Here is a 22,044-nt window from a genome sequence, read left to right on the forward strand (position 1 = left end):
AAGAGTGTCAGAGAGACAGAAAGCGAGAAATCATTCCCCAGGGGGGATGACCACCCACAATCCCTTCTTCTCCATTCTCTTGGGATCTTGGGCACACAGGCGCATGCACCTGGCGTGAGTTTAAACCACCAGGTCTGAGATTCAAACCATAGTCAACTACATGGGAGTCCAGCAACATAACTATTACGCTAAATGCTGGTCCCAGTGTGGTTTAATTTTTGCCTATTGGGATCAGCAGTGGGCATAATGGCTATGTCATTGGATTTCTATGTAGTCTACTGCAGTTCGAGTCCTGGACCCAGTGGCTTAAACTCATGCTGGGTGCATGTGCATGCGTGCCCAAGATCCTGAGAAGAGAATGGAAGAGAAGAGATTGCGGCCTGGCCATCCCCCCAGGGGGTGATTTCTCGCTTTCTGTCTCTCTCTCTATGTCTTTCTGGTGAGCACATGTGCCCTTTGGGAAAAAAATATCTCCCCCCCCCCAAAAAAATTATAATTTTTGCCTATTAAATTTATTTTGTTTTTCGGTTGATTTGATAAAGAGCGGTCTTGGTGAAACTGGAATGATTATCCTGCAGTTGTTTTTGTCATTGTTTTGGGATCTGGGAAAAAATATTTGGATTACAAACAGAATTGCTTAACAGCAAAAGTGACCTTTCTATTTTTACCCTTTTCCAGAGCATTCTGCTAAGTGATGAGTCCAGTGAGGCAGAATCTCAGAGTGATGATGAAGATGATGATGATGATGAAGAACTCAATCTTAGCAGAGAAGAACTTCACAACATGCTTCGACTACACAAGTATAAGAAACTTCACCAGAATAAGTATAGTAAAGACAAGGAGGTGAGAGTTTCAGGAGACACCTTAGCCCTTTATTCTGTGCATTCATCCACAGGTTTATGGTCACTAAAGAACATCTTTTTTTTTTTTCTCCTAATGGGTGTGTATATTAGCCAGAGAGAGAGACAGAGAGGTAGAGAAAGCATCCCCCGGGGACATGGCCCTATTGCAGTCCCTTCTGTCTCTCTCTCTCCTTTGGGGACTCTGGGCATGCATGCACACACTCCTCTGTGCTTCCCAAGCCATCAGTTTCAGGACCCAAACTGCGTTCAGCTATGCGAATCTGGCTGCCTCAACCACCAGGCCAGGGAACTGGCCCAGATGTGTCATTTTACCCTGTATTTAGGTGGTGGTGGTGGTTAGCCACTTTATTGAGAGAGATAGTTCATATATCAAAAATTGAACCTTTTGAAGTATATAGTTCAGCAATTTTTATATATTCATAGAGTTGTGTTACTCTAATACCAGTATAACTCCAGAACGTTGTTATCACTCCAGAAAGGAACTGTGTACCTCTTAGCTATTACCTCTCATTCTCTTCATCCCCCTGAGCTCGATGTACCACCAGACTACCCTCTGCCATCATAAATGTTCCCCAGCTAGACATTTCGTACAAATGGAGTATTTGTCCTTTGTATCTGGCTTTTCTCACTTAGTGTGACATTTTCACGGTTTATCCAATTGTAGCCTGTATCAGTTTTTTATTCCTTTATATTGCCAAATATTTTGTTGTATTTATACCGCATTTTATTTATCCATCCTTCAGTTAGTGAAATTTTGGTTTATTCTTAATGTGGATAATGCTGCTATGAAAAATTGTGGAGCCCACCAGTGATGTGGTTATTAAGGTAGCTGGATCTTCCCTGACCAACTGTGCACTTCCAGTCCCATATCTGGTGGCTCAAAAAACACACTGTATGTGTGTTTGTGTGTGTGTGTACCCAAAATCCCGAGAGAATGAGGGATTATCGCATGGCCCTAACCACTTTGCCACCTGCTGGTCCTGAACATTTTTTTTTTTCAGAGCGATTTTTGCGATAGGGCACGTATGCTTACCAGAGAGACAGAGAATGAGAAATCACTGCCCCAAGAGGGATGTCCACACCGCAGTTCCTTCTCCATTCTCTTATTGGGATTTTTAGCATGCTTGCGTACACACCGATGTGAGTTTCAAGCTGCTGGGTCTAGGACTTGAACTGCGATCGGCCATGTGGGAGTCCAGCTACTTAGTTATTCTACCATCTGCTGGTTTCAGATGAAGAATTTTTAAAGTCCATTGCTAAGGCACTTGAGCTCCAAATAGTTGCTTTGTTGTTGTTGTTGGCGTTGAAGTAAAGCATATTGTACATATAAGAAAGTTTAAGGACTTTAAGTATATAGTTTGATGAATGCTCATTTATTAATTCTGACCTTTGACAGAGAACCTTCTAGTAGTTCTTCCTGTTACTCTTGCATCCTAGTTTCAGCCATTGTACAATTTATTTGGCTGTAATCCAGGAAAGAGATTGAACAGTGGGCTACTTATTTGTTATTTATATTCATATTTCTGGATTATTAATAAGTCAGACAAAATTAATGTGTTTGTAGGTTAAATTTTAAAAATTTATTTAATTTTTAAATTAATTTAATTTTATTTATTCAATCATTTTATTTGACCAGAGAAAGAGAGAGAGAGGGAGAGAAAGTGAGAAAGCAATTCATCAGGTCCAGGACTTGAACCATGGTCTGCCATGTGGGAGTGTCCAGCACTTTAACTACCATGCCTCCTGGTGGTCCCAAAGGTTAATTTTTTTTTTTTTTTAGAATTATTCAACTTTTAATTTATTATTATAATTTTTTTTTTTAAGAGAGATTTTTGCTAAAGGGCATGTGCACTTGCCAGAGAGACAGAGACAGAAAGCAAGAAATCACCTCCCCAGGGGTGATTATAATGCTGCAGTCCCTTCTCTATTCTCCTCTTGGGATTTTAGTCATGCAAGTTCCTGCACACATGCTTGATGTGAGCTTTAAACCACTGGGACCAGGACACGAATTACGATCGACTACTTGGGAGTCCAGTGACGAAACCATTTCACCATCTGCTGGTCCCAATTTATTACTATAATTTTTAAATTTGACCAGAGAGAGTAAGAGAGAAAGAGAAAGAAAGCAAACCACCAGATCTAAGACTTGAACCATGGTTGGCCATGTGAAAGTCCAGTGCCTTAACCACCACAACACCTGCTGGCCCCTGAAGGTTAATTTAAGTGAAATGTTTAAAAGGGTTTACTAATTCTTGGATGGAAAAATCAGATTATTCAATATATTAGATATCCGACAGTGTAGGCACTATCGGTAATAATAGCAGACTTTTTTTGTTTGTTTTGTTTTTCAAAGAATTATTTTAACTATTTATTTATTTATAATTTGACCAGAGAGGGACAGAGTGAGAGAGAGAAAGTGAGAAAGCTAACCGCCAGACCTGGGCTCAAATCGCGGTTGGCCATTTGGGAGTCCAGCACCCTCAACTACCATGCCACCTGCCGGCCCCAGCAGACTTTCTCAGTGAGAGATGAAGAGAGAGGAGACTTGAAAGATGGTAGAATTAGGATGGCCCGTGACTGTTCAAAGGATATACGGCAATAAAAGCCAGAAAAGCTAGCATTAGGAACCTTGTGAATCTGGGGATCTGTCAGTTATAAAAACAAGGTTTATGGATTGCTGATAAATTTCTAAAGGGTGACTTTTTTCCAAGGAATTAATTGCATTTCTCCGATGTACTTTAGTAGTAAGTAAATATTTTGTAGAAATTCAGAAGCAGGGAGGGCTTTCCTTCTTTTCAGCAACCTGTTATGTATATAACAGTTGAACCTATTTTGGTTTTAAGTTAAGGAAACAATTCTGTTTTATGTACTGAATCATTACGGGTCTCTTCGTGGTAAGACTGCTGGATGTAGGAGCTCTGATTCCCTCTGATTCAGTTGGTGGCTGTAAGATGCTATGAAGGCTGTGCTGTAGAGCGGACAGGTCCATCACGGTCTCCGCCTGCTTCAGTTGCAGCAGTACCAGTACTACAGCGCGGGCCTGCTCTCCACCTACGACCCTTTCTATGAGCAACAGCGGCACCTACTTGGACCCAAAAAGAAGAAATTCAAGGAAGAAAAGAAACTTAAAGGTGAGCATGTTCAACTTTCTAGTGTATTTTATCATTCTTAATTTCAGAATTATGTGTGGCCTACTGGTCTCTTTATAGTTTAAAAATAGTCCATATAGCAGAAATTTGTTTTATCTAAACGAACCCTTGTCTCTCTCATCTAATTACTAGTAAGTATTATGAACTTTATTTCCTATTTGGTATATGATCTTTTCCAGAACCAGAAAGACATAAGAACTATGCATTTCTTGCCAAAGATTCAGGCAAATGAGCTTATTCCTTTTTTTCTTCTACACACTCTACAAATGTTGAAAATATTCTGGGTCAGAAGAAGTTGGTTTTGCCCAGGGAAATATGAAGATTAACCCAAAGGTTTGGACAGCGTTATAAAAGTTGCTGTCTGAGGTGATTTAAAATAGATCACCTCCTGATGATCTTCTGTAGTGTTTGTTTGCATGTCTGCCAGGAAAGGCCTTTTCCTCTCTTACTGAGCTTGAAGCAGCTGGGATCCAGGAAGGAAATAGGAAGGGAAAATTTTTAAGCTATTTCTGTAAGGTAGATATTATTCCTCACAGGTACAAACTCCACTCATATAGACCCTTTTTTCCTCTTCCTTTCTTTCTCCCACATCTTCCTTGTTTATCTGTGTTTTCTCATCCTCTATACCCTCGCCTTCAACTCATATTAAGTTTTTGTTCTATGTATAATTTTTCTCTCACAAGTTTTAGTGTCATATCACTGAATGCATTTTTTTCTTCTCTGTCATATTTTTTTAGAGACCAAGTAGAAGTAAGTTTCCTTCTTTGTGATTGCACCATGCCTCCATTGTACTTCATAAACCTTCTTTCCTACTGCTGAGTTCAAAAGAAATTTGGTTCTTAGGTTTTATTTTATATTTCTTTTTCATGTAAATAGAGAGAAGGTACTGTTCTTTTCCAAGTTAGTGTGATTCCTTTTGGAATAGTATAGGCCTGAGTATATAAAGGGATAAACGTTGGGGCCACCAGGGGGCATCGTGGTTAAGGCAATAGATTCTCTTATGGCTGAATATGGCTCGAGTCCCAGACCTGACAACTTGCTTTCTCACTTTCACTCCCTCTCTCTCTGGCTTATTAAAAAAATAATAATAAATAAAATTAAATAAATATTTTTTAAATTTAAAATTAAATCTTAAAAAAAAGAAAGATGAATATTGCCAGCCTTAGGTGAGACGAGGAAAGAATCTTTAATTTTGTTAAGGTGATGAGGTTGCTTTCTTGCTGTTTCCTATGGAAGTAAAAATACGCAATCTTGTAAACATCTGTTTCCTTTGCAGCCAAGTTGAAAAAAGTGAAGAAGAAAAGACGAAGAGATGAAGAACTTTCCTCTGAAGAATCTCCTCGTCGCCACCATCACCAGACCAAAGTCTTTGCCAAGTTTTCTCATGATGCACCTCCCCCTGGCACCAAGAAGAAGCACTTATCTATTGAGCAGCTTAATGCTCGTCGCAGGAAAGTATGGCTCAGCATTGTGAAAAAGGAACTACCAAAGGTACGTGAATGCCTTCTTTCTACAGGAAGGAAAGAATGTTTTTTCTCTCTGTCCTCCTAGGAGGCCTGTGAGAGGTAGACACCGTCACAAATAGGAGTTCAGAAAGGAAGGTAATCTTGGGAACCAGCAGTTACCGTAATGGCTATGTCGCTGGACTCCCACATGGTCGACCACGGTTCACGTCCTGGACCCGGTGGCTTAAAACTCACGCCAGGCGCGTATGCATGCGTGCCCAAGATCCCGAGAGGAGAATGAAGGAGAAGGGATTGCGGCGTGGCCATCCCCCCTGGGGGGTGATTTCTCGCTTTCTGTCTCTCTGTCTCTCTCTCTTTCTGGCAAGCGCACGCACCGTATAGCGAAAACCTCTCCAAAAAAAAAAAAGAAAGAAAGGAAGGTAATCTCTTGGGATTAAAAAAATGCTAAGTAGTCCTCTCCAATAAACTAGCTTTCTAGAATTTGGTGAGAATTCCTAAGACAGTTTGTTGTTGTGTAATGCTCCATGGTAAAAAAAAAAAAAAAAAAAAGAAGGAATCTTATTGGTAGAACAGATGCAGTTTTCCTTTTTCCTTTTTGTAATTACTTATTTAATGTTATTATTATTTTAAAATTTTTCTATATGACACATGCGTTTATGAGAGAGAGAGAGAACAAGTTGCCAGGTCTGGGACATGAAGTATGATTGGTTATGGGGAGTTCAGCACCTCAACCAGCATGCCACCTGCTGGCCCCAGATGCAGTTTTCTTAAATATAATGATTTGACAGGAAATTGATACTAGAGTTAATGAAAATGAAAGGAGATATGTTTCTTAGAGAATTTGTAAACATTTGAATATTACTGAAAAATCACAAGCACTAGAGAAAAACAGATGATATAAAAGAAACATAGGGGCCAGCAGATGGCATAGTAGTTACATTTAGACTCCCACATGGCCAACATTGATTCAAGTCTTGGACCTTGTGGATTAAAACTAAGGCCAAGTATGTGTATGTGCATGCCCAAGATTCCAGGCAGAGAAGGGATTGTGGTGTGGCTATCCCTCCTGGGGAGTTGATGTCTCTGTCTCTCTGGCAGTGCATATGCCCTCATATAAAAACTTATTTAAAAAAAAAAGCATGTAGGGGCTGGCAGGTGGCGTGGTGGTTAAGGGTGCTGGACTCCCACATGGCCAACCATGGTTCAAGTCTTGGACCTGGTGGCTTGGTTTCTCACTTTCTCTCTCTCTTTCTCTGTGTCCCTCTGGTCAAATTAAAAATCAGTAAATAAAGTTAAATAATTCTTTAAAAAAAAAAATAAAAGCATGTATAAGCATTTTTTTCTCTTTTAATATTTTTAGTTTTGATAATATTATTAGTTTTGATAATATTTTTACATAATTTTTTAAAAGTTTATTTATTCAGTGGGAGAGACAGAGAGAGACAGGCATCAGCAAGATCCCCGAGCCATGTGCCATCCCCCAGTCCCAACCTGCTAGGATCATGGGAATAGAGTACAAGAGCTTACCAGAGGGACAGAGAGACAGCAAAAACTTCTCAAAAAAAAACTTTAAAAAAAATAATGATTTTTATTTAGCTTTATTTATTTTCATTTATTTTAATTTGACCAGTGAGGAATAGAGAGAGAGATAAAGTGAGAAAACAAGCCTCTAGGTCCGGGACTTGAACTGCAGTCGTCCATGTGGGAGTCCAGTGCTGGCAACCCCTTATTTTTATAATTTCTTATTTATATTTAACTGTACATCTTTGTAGGACACAACATAGATTTTCAAAGCATACATGTAGCATCCAACAATTAAGGATAATACCAGCTTTTGTTTTCAACAAAGAACACCACATTTGATATATATATATATTTATAGCATTGACAGTGTATCCTTTTTATCACTTATTTATGGTATTGTCCACAACTTTTTTTGCCCTATCTGCATTCCTGTGTTGGTTAAACCCTTTTTTTCCTTATCCCTCCACCTCCAGTTCCCTTCTTTGTATATAATTTTAAAACTAAAAGTTGTGAGGATAGTTTAAGGAACAACTATATGTTTATTTTCTCAGATTCTCCAGTTGTTTGTATCTTACTTTTAATGACAAGTTGAAAAGATTTATTAAAAAACAATCATAAATGAAATACTATTTTTAATTATTTTAGGCTAATAAGCAGAAAGCTTCAGCTCGGAATCTGTTTCTTACCAATAGTCGAAAGGTAAAATTTTTGTTTTTTGCATTTTCCATTTCATGTTTTGGCATATATTCTTACTCTTTGGATCCATTCTTGCAGCTATTGTCTGTTGATCATGAATTTGATGGTACCTAAGAGATTTCTAAATGTTTTCTATCTGTTTAGTAAGTAATATGGTCTTTCTCACATTTCTAGTATTGAACCTCTTTTCATCAGACCCTATCAGCCTAATTCCTTGAGCAGATATGGAATTTGCCTGTATTCAATCTCTTCATCTAAATAAATGTTATTCACACCTTCCTTTGGAGGGAAGTGGCACAATTTAGAGAGTTGTGATTGTCAGATGAGATAAGGTTACTGGTTGTGTTTCCCTGATCTAGTCATTCAGCCTTTCTTTTTCAACACCTGTTAAATGAGAATGCTGGTAATAGCATGTACATAATGTTCTTGGAAGAATTAACTTGTTTAGTATGAGTTACACTTAAGGTGATACCTAACATATAGTAGGCAGTGACGGCTAATTAGTGTGCGTGTAACTTCCCAGCACATCTCAGGTGCTTCTTAGTCATTATACTTTGCTTTTAAGATGAGAAATGATAGGTTTCTTATCCCTGATATTATCTTAGAGTCTGGGCCTGCATCACAGTACCATGCAGAGACATTAAATACATTGAGGGAGAAAAAGATATGGTCAAATGAAGACCGTTTATAATGAACAGGTTGAGCAGTGTTGTGGTTTAGGGTTCTGAAGGAACTGGTCCTGGTACTGGGTCCTCCTGTTGTGATAACATTGTCATTTGCAGCTTGCTCACCAGTGCATGAAGGAGGTGCGTCGAGCTGCCTTGCAGGCCCAGAAGAACTGTAAGGAGACCTTGCCACGTGCCCGCCGCCTCACCAAGGAGATGCTTCTGTACTGGAAAAAATATGAGAAGGTAGAGAAGGAGCATCGCAAACGTGCAGAGAAGGAAGCTTTGGAGCAGCGGAAGTTGGATGAGGAAATGCGGGAGGTAAGGCAATAGTGTAAAATTTGGAAAAATAAATACTACAGCTTTATGAAGAGATTGATTTGTACTTCGAAAATTGTACATCTAACTAATGAAATCGTCAAAAAATTTTAAAGACGTAAATTTGGAGATAGTGATTTTTTGAAAAGAAATATCTTGTTTAATTTTATTTATTTTAATTTGAGCAGAGAGGGACAGAGAGAGAGAGGGAAAGTGAGAAAGCAAGCCGCCAGGAGTCTAACTGCAGTTGGCTTTGTGGGAGTCCAGCGCCCTTAACCACCATATCACCTGCTGGCCCCTGAGGATAATGACTTTTAGTACAGTATTCAATTCCATTTTTATTCTTTCATGGATGTCTTCACCTTGATCTTTGCCTTTTCCTTATATGCCATTTTCCTCTATTCTATGTAGCCTTACTCCTCTGTATATTTCTGGAGAAACAGCAACAAAAAGAAATGAGTGAAAGGAAAACAACTTACAGTTTATCTTGGTTTGTTTCTAGGTGCTGACTATAGTTTTTTTTAATTTGCTGTAAGGCACATGCGTTCATTGGAGACAAAGACAGAGAGAGGGAAAGAAAGCAAGAAGGGACCTCCTGGGAGGATGTCCACACTATGATCCCTCTTTCTCCAATTTTCGTCTCTGTATTTTGGGCATATATGCACACATCTAGTGTGTTTTTCAAGCTGCTGAGTCTGAGACTTGAACTGCACAATCAGACATATGCAGTCGAGCCACCTTAACTTCACTGCTAGTTAGCCCCCTGTGTGATTATTTTTTATTTTATTTATTTTTTTTTGAGAGTTTTTTGCTATAGGGTGCATGTGCTCACCAGAAAGACAGAGACAGAAAGTGAGAAATCACCCCTTAGTTGGGATGACCATGCCGCAATCTCCTGTGCTCCATTTTCCTCTCTGGATCTTGGGCACCACACGCACACGTGTCTGGCGTGAGTTTAAGGCACCGGGTTCTGGACTCAAACCCTGGTCGACTACGTACGTGGGAGTCCAGCAACATAGCCATTACACCAACTGCTGGTTCTGACTTCTGAGCTTTTGATTTTCACCTCTCCTTTTTTTTTTTAAAGAATTATTTTCTTTCTTTATCATTATTGGTTTTTCCTTTTATTTTCCTTTCTTTTCTTTTCTTTTCTTTTTTAATTTGATCAGAATGAGACATGCATGCACACACACACACACACACAGCAAGAAAACAAGTCACCAGGTCCAGGACTTGATCCGTGGTCAGCCATGTGGGAGTCCAGCGCATTTAACCACCACACCACCTGCCAGCCCGTTTTTCCTTGTTTAACATGACCTTGAAAATGAGTATCAATTTTTGCCCAATTTTATTAAGTTTTCTTGATAGCTTGAATCTTTGCATGCAAGATAAATGTATTTATCAAGTCAGTAAACAAACATTCAATGCTTTGGGGAATTCTCTTTTTTTAAGAATTATTTTTTGTTATTATTTTAAAGAGACATTTTTGCTGTAGGGTGCATTTGTGTGTCAGATAGAGAGACAGAAAGTGAGAAATCACCCCCTAGTAGTGATGGCCACACCACTGTCACTTCTCCTCCATTTTCTTGGGATTTTGGGAATCACATACATGTGCCTGGTGTGAGGTTTAAGCCACCAGATCTGAGACTTGAACCGAGGTTGATTATGTGGTAGTCCAGCAATATAGCCATTATGCCATCTGCTAGTCCTGTTTTTATTTTTAATTTGACCAGAGAGAGAAAAAAAGAACGTAAGAAAGTGACAAAGTGAGAATGCGAGCTGCCAGGTCTGGGACTCGACCTGCTATCAGCCATGTGAGAGTCCAGCATGGCCCCATGGGGAATTCTTAATTTACTAAGTTTAGAGACATTTGACAGTCAGCCACAGATCTAAAGTCTAGGTTTGTGAGATGAGATGTAAATTCTCTCAATTACATTGATAGCTAACTGATGGGAGTTTCATTTATATTATGTTGATACTTTTGTCTCTTTATTATTTTTAAAGTTTGATATAGGTCACGTGTGTTCATTAGAAAGAGAAAAAGTGAGAAAGCAAGGCACCAGATCCAGGACTAGAACCTCCCCAGCAGTTTTAACCATCACATCACCTGTTAACCCCTGTTTCTTTTTCTTCAAACTTGAAATTAAAACCATTTAACATATCTTTATTACTCCTTTACTATGTCCATTTAACTATGTGATAGTTAGCTTTAAAGTAAATGTTTTTTTCTTAATTGTTATAGTTTAGAAAGGTTTTCCTGATAGTGCTTTAGCTTTTCTCTATTAAGAGAAGAAATTCAATTTTATCTTAAATTCTGTCTCACATTTTCCACTGATTTGAATCTGGGTTAATTGCTATGCCATTCTAAAGAGAGAGAGAGTAATTATATATCAAGTACTATTTCACAAAGTATACTTTGGGACCAACTATGATTGGAATCCTGGCCCTGGCAGCTTGAAAACGGGTATTTCAAGTTTTCTCTGCATGTGTGCCTGCCCAAAATCCTTACAGGATGGGGGAGTGGAGGAGAAGGGATTGTGCCATGACCATGCTCATTAGGGGATGCTGTCTCCCTCTTTCTCTCTCTGGTGAGCTCATGGACCTTCTGGCAATTAAAGAAAAAAAAAGGGGAATGATTTTATTCACTGACACAGTGACTATTTTTATTTCCTGTTTATTTCAAAAGTGCCGTTAACTTTCTCATATTTAAAAGAAAGTATATGGGGGACAGCAGGTGGTGTGGTCGTTAAGGCGCTGGACGCTCCCACATGGCCAGCCCCAGATTGAGTCTTGGACCTAGTGGCTTGCTTTCTCACATTCCCTCTCTCTCTGTGTTATCTCTGGTCAAATCAAAGTAAGTGAATGAATAAATAAAATTAAATAATTCTTTTAAAAAAATAAAAGAAAAGAAAGTATATGTTTGCCTCTGTGTCTTGAGCTGTCATCATTATGGATGAGCTGTAGTTTGTTTTTAAAGTGCTTTCTTTTTTTGATCGGCTTCTTAATCTCACCTATCTGATGTATGGATTTAGAGAATAATTTATCTCTGCTAGTCTGTTATTTTGTCTCTGAGATAAAGCAGAGTTCTTGACACATTTACATATTTAAAAATAAAGCTGTACATGTGTATCTACTACACAGGATATGAAACAGAATGCTATATTTTAGTTGATGTCTCAGCGCCACTATAAAAAGTAATACAGCAAAAAAAAAAATAAACATTTTAGTTAGAAGCTAATCAGGAAAAGGTTTCATGTTGTCAAAGAGGACAAAACGTAAATTACTTTTAGACTGGAAATGAAACTTAGTCCTTGCTGTTAGTAACAGTGGTGTGACTGAAATAAAATTAATTGTTCATTTGCATTTTTCACCTTTTTTAAAGGTAAAGGACATGCACAGAATTTATATGCAAACTGAAAATGTTTTGTGAATGTTGTTGGACTGCTTCTTGGATGTAATTAATTATTTGGTTCTCTTTTCACTTCTTTTTTCCTTTTTTAGGCCAAGAGGCAACAGCGAAAACTTAACTTTTTAATCACCCAGACAGAGTTGTATGCCCACTTCATGAGTCGTAAGCGAGACATGGGCCATGATGGGATCCAGGAAGAAATTCTAAGGAAACTAGAAGATAGCTCTACCCAAAGACAAATTGATATTGGAGGAGGAGTGGTAGTTAACATCACACAGGAAGATTATGGTGAGTTTTTAATCAGGAGTTAGGTTAGTGGGTTCTCTCTATTTTTAATTTCTAATTTATATATATTTTTAATTCTTATAAGTCTTATATGGATTCATAAGTATCGTTAATGAGGAGGGAATTTAATTTAGTGGCATAGGGAAAGTGTTTCTGTAAGAGAATCCTATAAAATAAATTATTAAAGAGTATAAAGGGACCAGCAGTTAGCGTAATGGCTATGTCACTGAACTCCCATGTAGCCGACTGTGGTTCGAGTCCCGGACCCGGTGGCTTAAACTCAAGCTGGGCGTGTGTGCGTGCCTGGTTAAGATCCTGAGAGGATAATGGAGGAGAAGGGATTGCGGCATGGCCATCCCCCCTGGGGGTGATTTCTCGCTTTCTATCTCTCTGTCTCTCTCTGTCTTTCTGGCGAGTGCATGCGCCCTATAGCAAAAACCTCTAAAAAAATTGTATAAAGAGGGCCAACCTTGTGGCTTAGAGGTTAAGGGAATTGGATCCCACATGGCTGACTCCATGGTTTGAGTCCTGAACCTGTGGCTTGGAAAACATATTGGATGTGTCTGTGTGCATACCCAGAATTCCAAGCAGATGAGAAGACTGAGAGTGGTTGCAGTGTAACTGTGCCCCATTGGGGGTGTGCTTTCTCTCCTCATTCTCTCTCTCATGAATGCACACACCTTCTATCAAGTTAGAAATAAAAAGATTATAGAGATTTTTCGTGATGCAGATAGGAGAGTGAGTCTATTTGCTTTTGGTATTTTCATGACCACAAGGGAAGGGAAGAATTGAGGTGAAGTTTGAGAGGAATTTCTTAGGTAGTTATGATCAAGGAGATTGAAATAAGAGGAGGGAAGTGTTCGAGAGTACCATGGAGGTTTTGCATGGCTATTGTTCTTCTTTTTAAGTTTTTTATTTTTATTTTTTTAAAGAGATTTTTAAGGGATCAGCAGGTGGTGTGGTGGGGTGGTTGAAGTGCTGGACACTCCCACGTGGGAGACCACAGTTCAATTTCCGGACCTGGTGGCTTGCTTTCTCACTTTCCCTTGCTCTCTCTCTATCTCTGTCTCTCTCTGGTCAAATTAAAATAAATGAATAAATAAAATTAAATAAATTCATTCTTTAAAAAAAGAGGAGGGAGTGATTTTCACTATAGGGCATGTGCACTTGCCAGAGAGACAGAGAGATAGAAGCAAGAAATCACCCCCTGGTGACAGAGGTGTAACCATACTGCCCATGCTGCAATCCCTTCTTTTCCGTTCTACTTTCAGAGAATGAAGTAAACTACTATTTAAGTAGTTTTGCGGAACATAAAAATACTAAATTGAGAGACCAGCAGTTGGCATAATGGTTACAACACTGGATTCCCACAAGGTCGACCATGGTTTGAGTCCTAGACCTAAAGGCTTAAAACTCATGCCAGGTGCATGTGCTTGCATGACCAAAATCCTGAGAGGATAATCGAGAAGGGATTATGGGGACCAGCAGTTAGTGTAATGGCTATGTCGCTGAACTCCCATGTAGTCGACCGCGGTTTGAGTCCTGGACCCGGGGATTTAAACTCACGCTGAGAGGAGAATGGATAAGAATGGATTGTGGCGCGGCCATCCTCCTGGGGGGTTGATATCTCGCTTTCTGTCTCTCTGTCTCTCTCTGTCTTTCTGGGGAATGCACACACCTTACAGCAAAAACCTCTCAAAAAAAAAAAAAAAAAAAAAAAAAGAAGGGATTATGGAGTTTCCAACCCCTCCAGGGGGTGAATTCTCACTTTATGTGAAGAAACTCTAGACCTAGAGTAGACTGTGAGCTGGTTTAGGCCATTGGAGACTAATAACTCTCTCTGTCCCTGGCTCTGTCTCTCTGGCAAGTGCATGTGCCCTATGACAAAAATCTCTCTTTTTCTTTTATATTTATTTCTATTTGTTACTAGTTTTTAATTTGAACAGAGAGAGAGAGAGAAAAGGAAGCTGCCAAGTCCGGGACTCACGCCAAGGTCAGCCATGTGGGAATGCAGCACCTTTAACCACTGCACCACCTGCTGGCCCCAGCAAAAATCTCTCTAAAAAAAAAAAAAAATCGTACCAGCAGTTGGTGTAATAGCTATGTCACTAGGCTCCCATGTGGTCGACCGTGATTCAGGTCCCGGACCTGGTAGCTTGAACTCAAATGCCAGGTGCGTGTGAGTGCATGTCCAAGATCCCGAGAAAAGAATGGAGGACAGGATTGCAACATGGACATCACCCCCAGGGGGTGATTTCTCGCTTTCTGTCTCTCTGGCGAGCGCATGCACTCTATAGCGAAAACCTCTCCAAAAAAAAGAAAGAAAGAAAGAAAAGAAAAATATTAAACTGAGTCTTCATCGTTTTGCTTGTCATGACTGTTGGCATCACTTCATAGAAGAAACTCAGGACCAGGAGTGGACTATGAGCTGGCATAGGCCATTGGAGACTAGCAGCTCTCTGTGTTCACTATACTTCTCGCACCTTTCAAAGAATTTAGATTCTCTTCTCGTCTACCCTCTATACGCCTAAGGATAAGTAGAATGGGGAAACAGGGATCCATATAAGTTGATGTAAATTGCATCTTGAAGAAGATCAGTTAATGAGATGTGATAATCTATAAGTTTTCCTTTTCAGATAGTAACCACTTCAAAGCGCAGGCCCTAAAGAATGCTGAAAATGCTTACCACATTCATCAAGCTCGGGTGAGTCTTAAAAAAAGCTATGCAGAGCCTGCAGGTAGTACGGTGGTTGGGACACTCAACTCCCTCATGGCCAACTGGATTGAGTCCTGACCTGGCAGCTTGCTTTCTCTCTCTCTCTCTTACTCTCTCTCTCTCCTTCTTTCTCTGCTCTCTCTGGTGAGCACACGTGCTCTGTAAGAAATTAAAATAATGATAATAATAAATAAATAAATCTTTATAATGTAAACATAAAAAAAGCTATACAAGGGACTTGTCCCATAGTGCAAGGGTTCAGTGCTGTGTATAGAAACCTGGATCCTGGGCCCAGCAGATGATGTAATGGTTAAGTTGCTGGATTCTCACATAGTCAACCACAGTTCAAGTCCTGGACCAAGCAGCTTAAACCCATGCTGGGCACATGTGCATGTATGCCCAAAATCCCAAGAGGTGAATGGAAGAGGAGAGATTGCAGTGTGGCCACCCTCCCTGGGTGGTGATTTCTCACTTTCTCTCTCTGTGTCACTCTTTCTGGAGAGCATATGCACTCTATAGCAAAGATCTCAAAAAAATAAATAAATAAATAAATAAATAAAAATAGAAAACTGGTTCCTACATGATTGAATATGGTTCAGGTTCTGGCCCCAGTGACTTGAAAACATGCTAGGAGTGTGTGTGTGTGTCTGTGTCTGTGTGTGTTTACATGCCCAGAATTATGACAGAATGGATAAATGTTAGATAAAAAAGAGATTGTGGCATGTCCATCCCCCATTCATAGAGTTCTCACTCTCATTCTCTCTTTCTCTGTCTCTATCTTTGCTTAGCACACACATCCTCTGCACATAAAGAAGAAAAAGGAATACTGTTATTAATCCTGTAAATACCCCATGGTCTTTTACTGGATGGTCTTCCTATGGTCTTTGTCATATTTTCAGTTACAGTCATTGGGCAGCATGTGTTTGCCTATGTTACCATGTGTTGGGCTGTGTCTCTTTTTACTTTAGAATAGAAGACATTCTTTTTTTTTTTTTTTTTTTAGAGTTTTTTGCTATAGGGCTTGTTTGCGCACCAGAAAGACAGAGCAGACAGAAAGCAACAAATCACCTCCCAGGGGGGAATGGTCACACCATGTAATCCCTTCTCCTCCCTTCTCCTCTTGGGTTCTTGGGCATGCATGCACATGCGCCTGGTGTGAGTTTAAGCCACCAGGTCTGGGACTTGAACTGCGGTCGATACATGGGAGTCCAACAACATAGCCATTACGCCAACTGCTAGTCCCTAGAAGGCATTTTTTTTTTTTTAAGAGGTTTTTGCTATAGGGTGCGTGCGCTCACCAGACAGACAGAGAGAGACAGAAAGGGAGAAATCACCCCCCAGGGGGGATGGCCACGCTGCAATCCTTTTCCTCCTTTCTCCTCTCGGGATCTTGGGCACACACGCACACGTGCCCAGCATGAGGTTTAAGCCACCGGGTCCGGGACGCGAACTGCGGTCGACTACGTGGGAGTTCAGCGACATAGCCATTACGCTAACTGCTGGCCCCCCTAGAAGGCATTCTTGAAGAACAGCAGAAAAACAGGTATTCACTGGTCTTAAGCTTTAGGAGTATGTTCATTGAAGCTAGAACAATTTCTCTTTGTTTTTTATTGTCCTCTGGAGTAATTCTGGGTCATGTAGTATGAAGTATGTTGTAGTGGTTTAGGCTTAACAGAACCATATCATGCCTTGAGGACTCTGCTGAGATACTGCCTTCTTTTACTTTAGTAATCTTGCTTTCTGTTATTTATGATAAGATGTTTAAAAAATCAGAAAGAAACTACCATTTGGTTAAATAAATAAAGAAAATGCAGTTCAAAATATTGTATAGAGGATCCAGCAGGTGGTGTAACAGTTGTGTCCATGCTGGACTCCCACGTAGTTGACGGCAGTTCGAGTTTTGGACCTAGTGGCTTGAAACTCATGCCAGGTGCATGTGTGCCCAAAATCCTGAGAGGAGAATGGAGGAGAAAGGATTGTAGCATGACCATTCCCCCAAGGGGTGATTCTTGCTCTCTGTCTCTGTCTCTCTGGCGAAAAATGCATTCTATAGCAAAGATCTTTCTTCAGAACAAAGGAGGGACCAGCAGTTGGCATAATGGCTGTCGCCGCACTCCCATGTAGTCAACCGCGGTTCGAGTCCTGGACTCGGTGGCTTAAACTCACGCTGTGCGCATGTGTGTGTGTACAAGCCCAAGATCCCAAGAGAAGAATGGAGGAGAAGGGATTGCAGTGTGACCATCCCCCCGGGGAATGATTTTTCGCTTTCTGTCTCTCTATCTGTCTCTGTCTTTCTGGTGAGCGCACACGCTCTATAGTAAAAAACCTCTCCAGAAACAAAACAAAAACAAAAGAAAACTACATAAAAGTTTCTGTATAACTTTGACAGGAGTCCAAGTCAAAGATAGACATAAACATGACTTTCCTCTACCACTGTCAACCAAAGTTTATGTTACATCTTTAACATGTTCTTTGAGGAAGCAGGTAATGTTATAAAATGCTTAGCCTGTGTCTATCCAATAACATATATTAATTAATTGTATTACTATTACTAATATGTAGCTGAGACTTGAGCAATACAGGTTTGCACCCTGTGGGTTCACATATTATTTTGAAATTTTTTTCAATAAATATATCGTCAAGTTCAGTACCATAAGGATATATGTGTTGATGGACTGTTTATGTTATCGATGAGGCTTCCAGTCAACAATAGATTACTAGTAGTAGTTAGGTTTTTGGGTGAGTCTGAAGTTACATGTGGGTTTTCAACTGTGTGGAGGATTGGTACCCTTAATCCCCACATTGTTTTAAGAGTCAGCTCTATTTTAATATAATGTATTATGTTTTATATATAAAACAGGACACATCATCAGATGAAATGATCAGAAATTTTGTTGCAATTATTTTTCTAAGCAGAAGGTACCTATGTTGTTATTGTGAATTTTATTTGCATTTAGCATTTTTGTTCTCTCATAGGTTTCTTGCAATATTTTTATTTTCCAGACAAGATCATTTGATGAAGATGCAAAAGAAAGTCGAGCAGCTGCCTTACGGGCAGCAAACAAGTCTGGCACAGGGTTTGGTGAGAGTTACAGTCTTGCAAATCCATCTATCCGGGCTGGTGAGGATATTCCACAACCCACAATTTTTAATGGCAAATTGAAAGGTTATCAGCTGAAAGGCATGAATTGGTTGGCCAATCTCTATGAACAGGTGAATTTTAGAACTACGTCATACCCATTTCTTTTCTTGTTGTTTATTATTTGTTTTCTTAGAGTCATTGGTGCAATGTAGTTGTGAAATTAGTAGAAGAATAATGTTTTACATTTCAACACTTTTTTTTTTTTTGGAGAGATTTTCACTGTAGGGCGCGTGCGCTCGCCAGACAGACAGAGAGAGACATAGAGACAGAAAGCGAGAAATCACCCCCCAGGAGGGATGGTCACGCCGCAATCCCTTCTCCTCTATTCTCCTCTCGGGATCTTGGGCATGCACACACACACGCCCGGCGTGAGGTTTAAGCCACCGGGTCTGGGACACGAACTGCAGTCGACTACGTGGGAGTCCAACGACATAGTTATTATGCTAACTACTGGTCCCCTATCCTGGAGATTCTACTGATGAATATTTATGTCACGTATAGATGCTTCTTGACTTGATAGTGTTATGTCCCAATAAATCCATCTTAAGTTGAAAATGTATTTAATATGCCTAACCTACTGAACATCATAACTTAGAACATTAACTTAATGTGCTCAGCACACTTACTTTAGCCTTGGTCAATATTATCTAACATATCCTATTTTATAATAAACTGTTGAATATTTCATATAATTTCTTGAATACTCGAAGTGAAAAACAGAATGGCTGCATGAGTGCTCGAAGTATGGTGTCTTCTGCATGTGTATTTATTTCACACCAGTGTAAAGTGAAGAAATCATAAGTCCAACCTTTGTAAGTTGGGGACTATATATAATGTTTAATAGTTTGTCTTAGGTGTTTTTATAAGCATGACTTTTTGCTTTGTGCCTGGAGTAGATGAGCTAAAGAACTGGCCTTGGCCCGTCAGTCTCTTGTATCATGGTTCACGGTTGTTGCTGTAGTGTTGGCAAAAGGAATCATTGCAGCAGTGGGTAATAGTGCTGAGGCCGAGTATCTGTAGCAGTTTTTGTTTGAATTACTCTCAAATCTGTCATCTTGCTTTTTGGCATTAGGTTGACTTGTGTGCAATAAAATGTGAGCGGTGTTGAACATGTTTTTTTTTTTTTTCCCCTCCAGGGTATAAATGGCATTCTTGCTGATGAAATGGGCCTTGGTAAAACAGTACAGAGCATTGCCCTCCTGGCCCATTTGGCTGAGGTGGGTAGATGCAATCTCTCAATCTTCCTTTCCCCAGAATTTAGGGACATTTTCTGTTGAGAATCAGCAACTTACAAGGTTCTATTCTAGGTTCTATAGTATTCTAAGACAACAAGTCTTAGTCCTTGCCCTCGAGTTTTATTTAAGAGGGCAGTATGGTATAGCATTTTGGTTTTCAAGAGAGGTCAGTTTTAGAGTATGTGGTTTTTTTTGTTTTTTGTTTTTTGTTTTCTAAGACAGATTTTTGCTATAGAGCGTGTGCTCATGAGAGAGACAGATACAAATCAAGAAATCACCCACCAGGCAGGATGGCCACGCTACAGTCCCTTTTCCTCCATTCTCCTCTTACGATTTTGGGCACTCATGCACATGTCCCAGGTGTGAGTTTAAAATCTCTAGGTCCGGGACTCGAACCGCTGTTGACTACATGGGAGTCCAGCGATGTAACCATTATGCCATCTGCTGGTCCCAACGTATGTATATTTTGAACCTCCCCCTCAAGCCGTCCCTCCTAACTGCCACTGAAAACCACCAGTGGAGTAGCAAGGGCACTCTACTTGGAAGACCTGTGGTCACGTCACAGACCCTACCCTTACAGCAATGTAATCTAGGCTTCATGAAACCTCTTTGGGGCAGATTTCACTTTAATTCTGAGGCTTAGTTTCCTAATAATGCCTACTTTATAGAAATTCCAAGGATTAGATGAGAAAATATATGTAAAAACAGTGAAAGAAGCGAAAGCTCTATACTAGTTTAATATAGTAAGATATTTTGATAATCCTTTATGAGAGAAACTTTATAAAAATCAGTATGTTTTAAGTGTACAGGAAATGATATCCATTTAGACAGTAAGGGGTCAGAAGAGGGAGCAATTACCTTGTCATTTTTTCCTAAAGATAAGTCCTTGCCAATGTTGTTATTATCATAAGATATTATTATTGCATATGCAGGCTTGGGGAATTTGCATCATTTCGTTTTTTTTTTTGGAGAGATTTTCACTGTAGGGCGCGTGTGCTCGCCAGACAGAGACAGACATAGAGACAGAAAGTGAGAAATCACCCCCCAGGGGAGATGGCCACACCGCAATCCCTTCTCCTCCATTCTCCTCTCGGGATCTTGGGCACGCACGCACACGTGCCCGGCGTGAGTTTTAAGCCACCGGGTCCGGGACACGAACCGCGGTCGACTACGTGGGAGTCCAGCGACATAGCCATTACGCTAACTGCTGGTTCCGATCATCATTTCGTTTTTTAAAATTATGTATTCGATTCTTGAAGAGCTCTCGTTATTAATTAATTATAATTTTGAATGAAATATTTTCAGTTACTTAGCATTTGGCTAACCTAGTTTTTCTGTTGCAGAGAGAAAACATTTGGGGACCTTTCTTAATAATTTCACCTGCTTCTACACTTAATAATTGGCACCAGGAGTTTACTAGATTTGTTCCTAAGTTTAAGGTAAGGATCAATCGAACAAAAAACTGTTACTCTTTAAAATAAGCTTCCAGCTTTATTGCTACCTTCTTAATTTAATTACTCTTAATAGTTGTACATTTCTTGCATCGTTTCCAAAATATCTTGAATAAATTTCCTATAAAAGTGACTGATGGGAACAATAAGAGAGCATATTACATCTTTAATAAGTGGGAGAGCCGAAGTCCAATTTGAATAGTTTTCTGCATTTAGCTACATGAATGGATGCCCTTGATCAAGGACACCTCCGATCAACCTTCCGTTATAGAAAATGTCTGCCTTGTTTGGTTTAACATAGTTTTTTTTAAAAAAAGTGAGATTTTTGCTCCTCTGTTCTCCTCTTGGGATTTTGGGCACACGTGCACATGCGCCTGGTGTGAAATTTAAGCCACAGGGTCTGGGACTTGAACCGTGGTTGAGTGCATGGGAGTCCATTATGCCATCTGCTGGTCTTTTTTTTTTAAAGAGAGTTTTTTGCTATAGGGTGCATGATGCATTGGACAAACAGAGAAACAGAGAGGCAGAGAGTGAGAAATCACCCCCAGGGGGGATGGCCACACTGCTATCCCTTCTCCTCCATTCTCTCAGGATCTTGGACACATATGCACACGTACCTAGTGTGAGTTTAAGCCACTGGTCTGGGACTCAAACTGTAGTTGATTGACTATGTAGAAGTCCAGTGACATAACCATTACACTGCTGGTCCCGTTGTAATAGTTTTTTTCTTTAGAGGTTTTTGCTATAGGGCATGTGTGCTCGCCAGAAAGAGAGAGAGAGGCAGAGAGACAGAAAACGAGAAATCACCACCCAGGGGGAATAACCACACCGCAATCCCTTCTCCCCCATTCTCCTCTCGGGATCTTGGGCATGCACACACACGTGCCCGGCGTGAGTTTAAGCCACCAGGTCCGAGACTTGAACTGTGGTCGGCTACATGGGAGTCCAGCGACATAGCCCTTACACAAACTGCTGGTCCCAGTTTAACACAGATTTTGACAAATCGTATTCATTTATGGCATTGCTCCTTTCTCAAGTATATTAGTAAATAGTTCAGTTTCTTAATAATCCAAAACTAGCTCTTTAGTCCTAGTCTGCCTTATAATGTTTAAGGTAGCTAACATG

General features: G+C 40.0%; 1 protein-coding gene across 1 annotated transcript in view; it reads left to right on the forward strand.

The window, feature by feature from the left end:
- Positions 1 to 22,044, forward strand: part of INO80 (INO80 complex ATPase subunit) — a gene marked incomplete in the record, with an annotated part of 129,629 nt that overhangs the window by 8,618 nt on the left and 98,967 nt on the right. The window contains 9 exon segments of the mRNA XM_027775821.1: positions 3,874 to 3,994; positions 5,289 to 5,503; positions 7,648 to 7,701; positions 8,481 to 8,684; positions 12,183 to 12,378; positions 15,012 to 15,079; positions 18,095 to 18,304; positions 19,370 to 19,450; positions 20,812 to 20,907. Of these exon segments, the coding sequence (XP_027631622.1) occupies positions 3,874 to 3,994; positions 5,289 to 5,503; positions 7,648 to 7,701; positions 8,481 to 8,684; positions 12,183 to 12,378; positions 15,012 to 15,079; positions 18,095 to 18,304; positions 19,370 to 19,450; positions 20,812 to 20,907 (1,245 nt within the window).

Source organism: Tupaia chinensis, unplaced genomic scaffold (genome assembly GCF_000334495.1).
Source record: "Tupaia chinensis unplaced genomic scaffold, TupChi_1.0 Scaffold000605_1, whole genome shotgun sequence".
NCBI classification, from domain to species: Eukaryota; Metazoa; Chordata; class Mammalia; order Scandentia; family Tupaiidae; genus Tupaia; species Tupaia belangeri.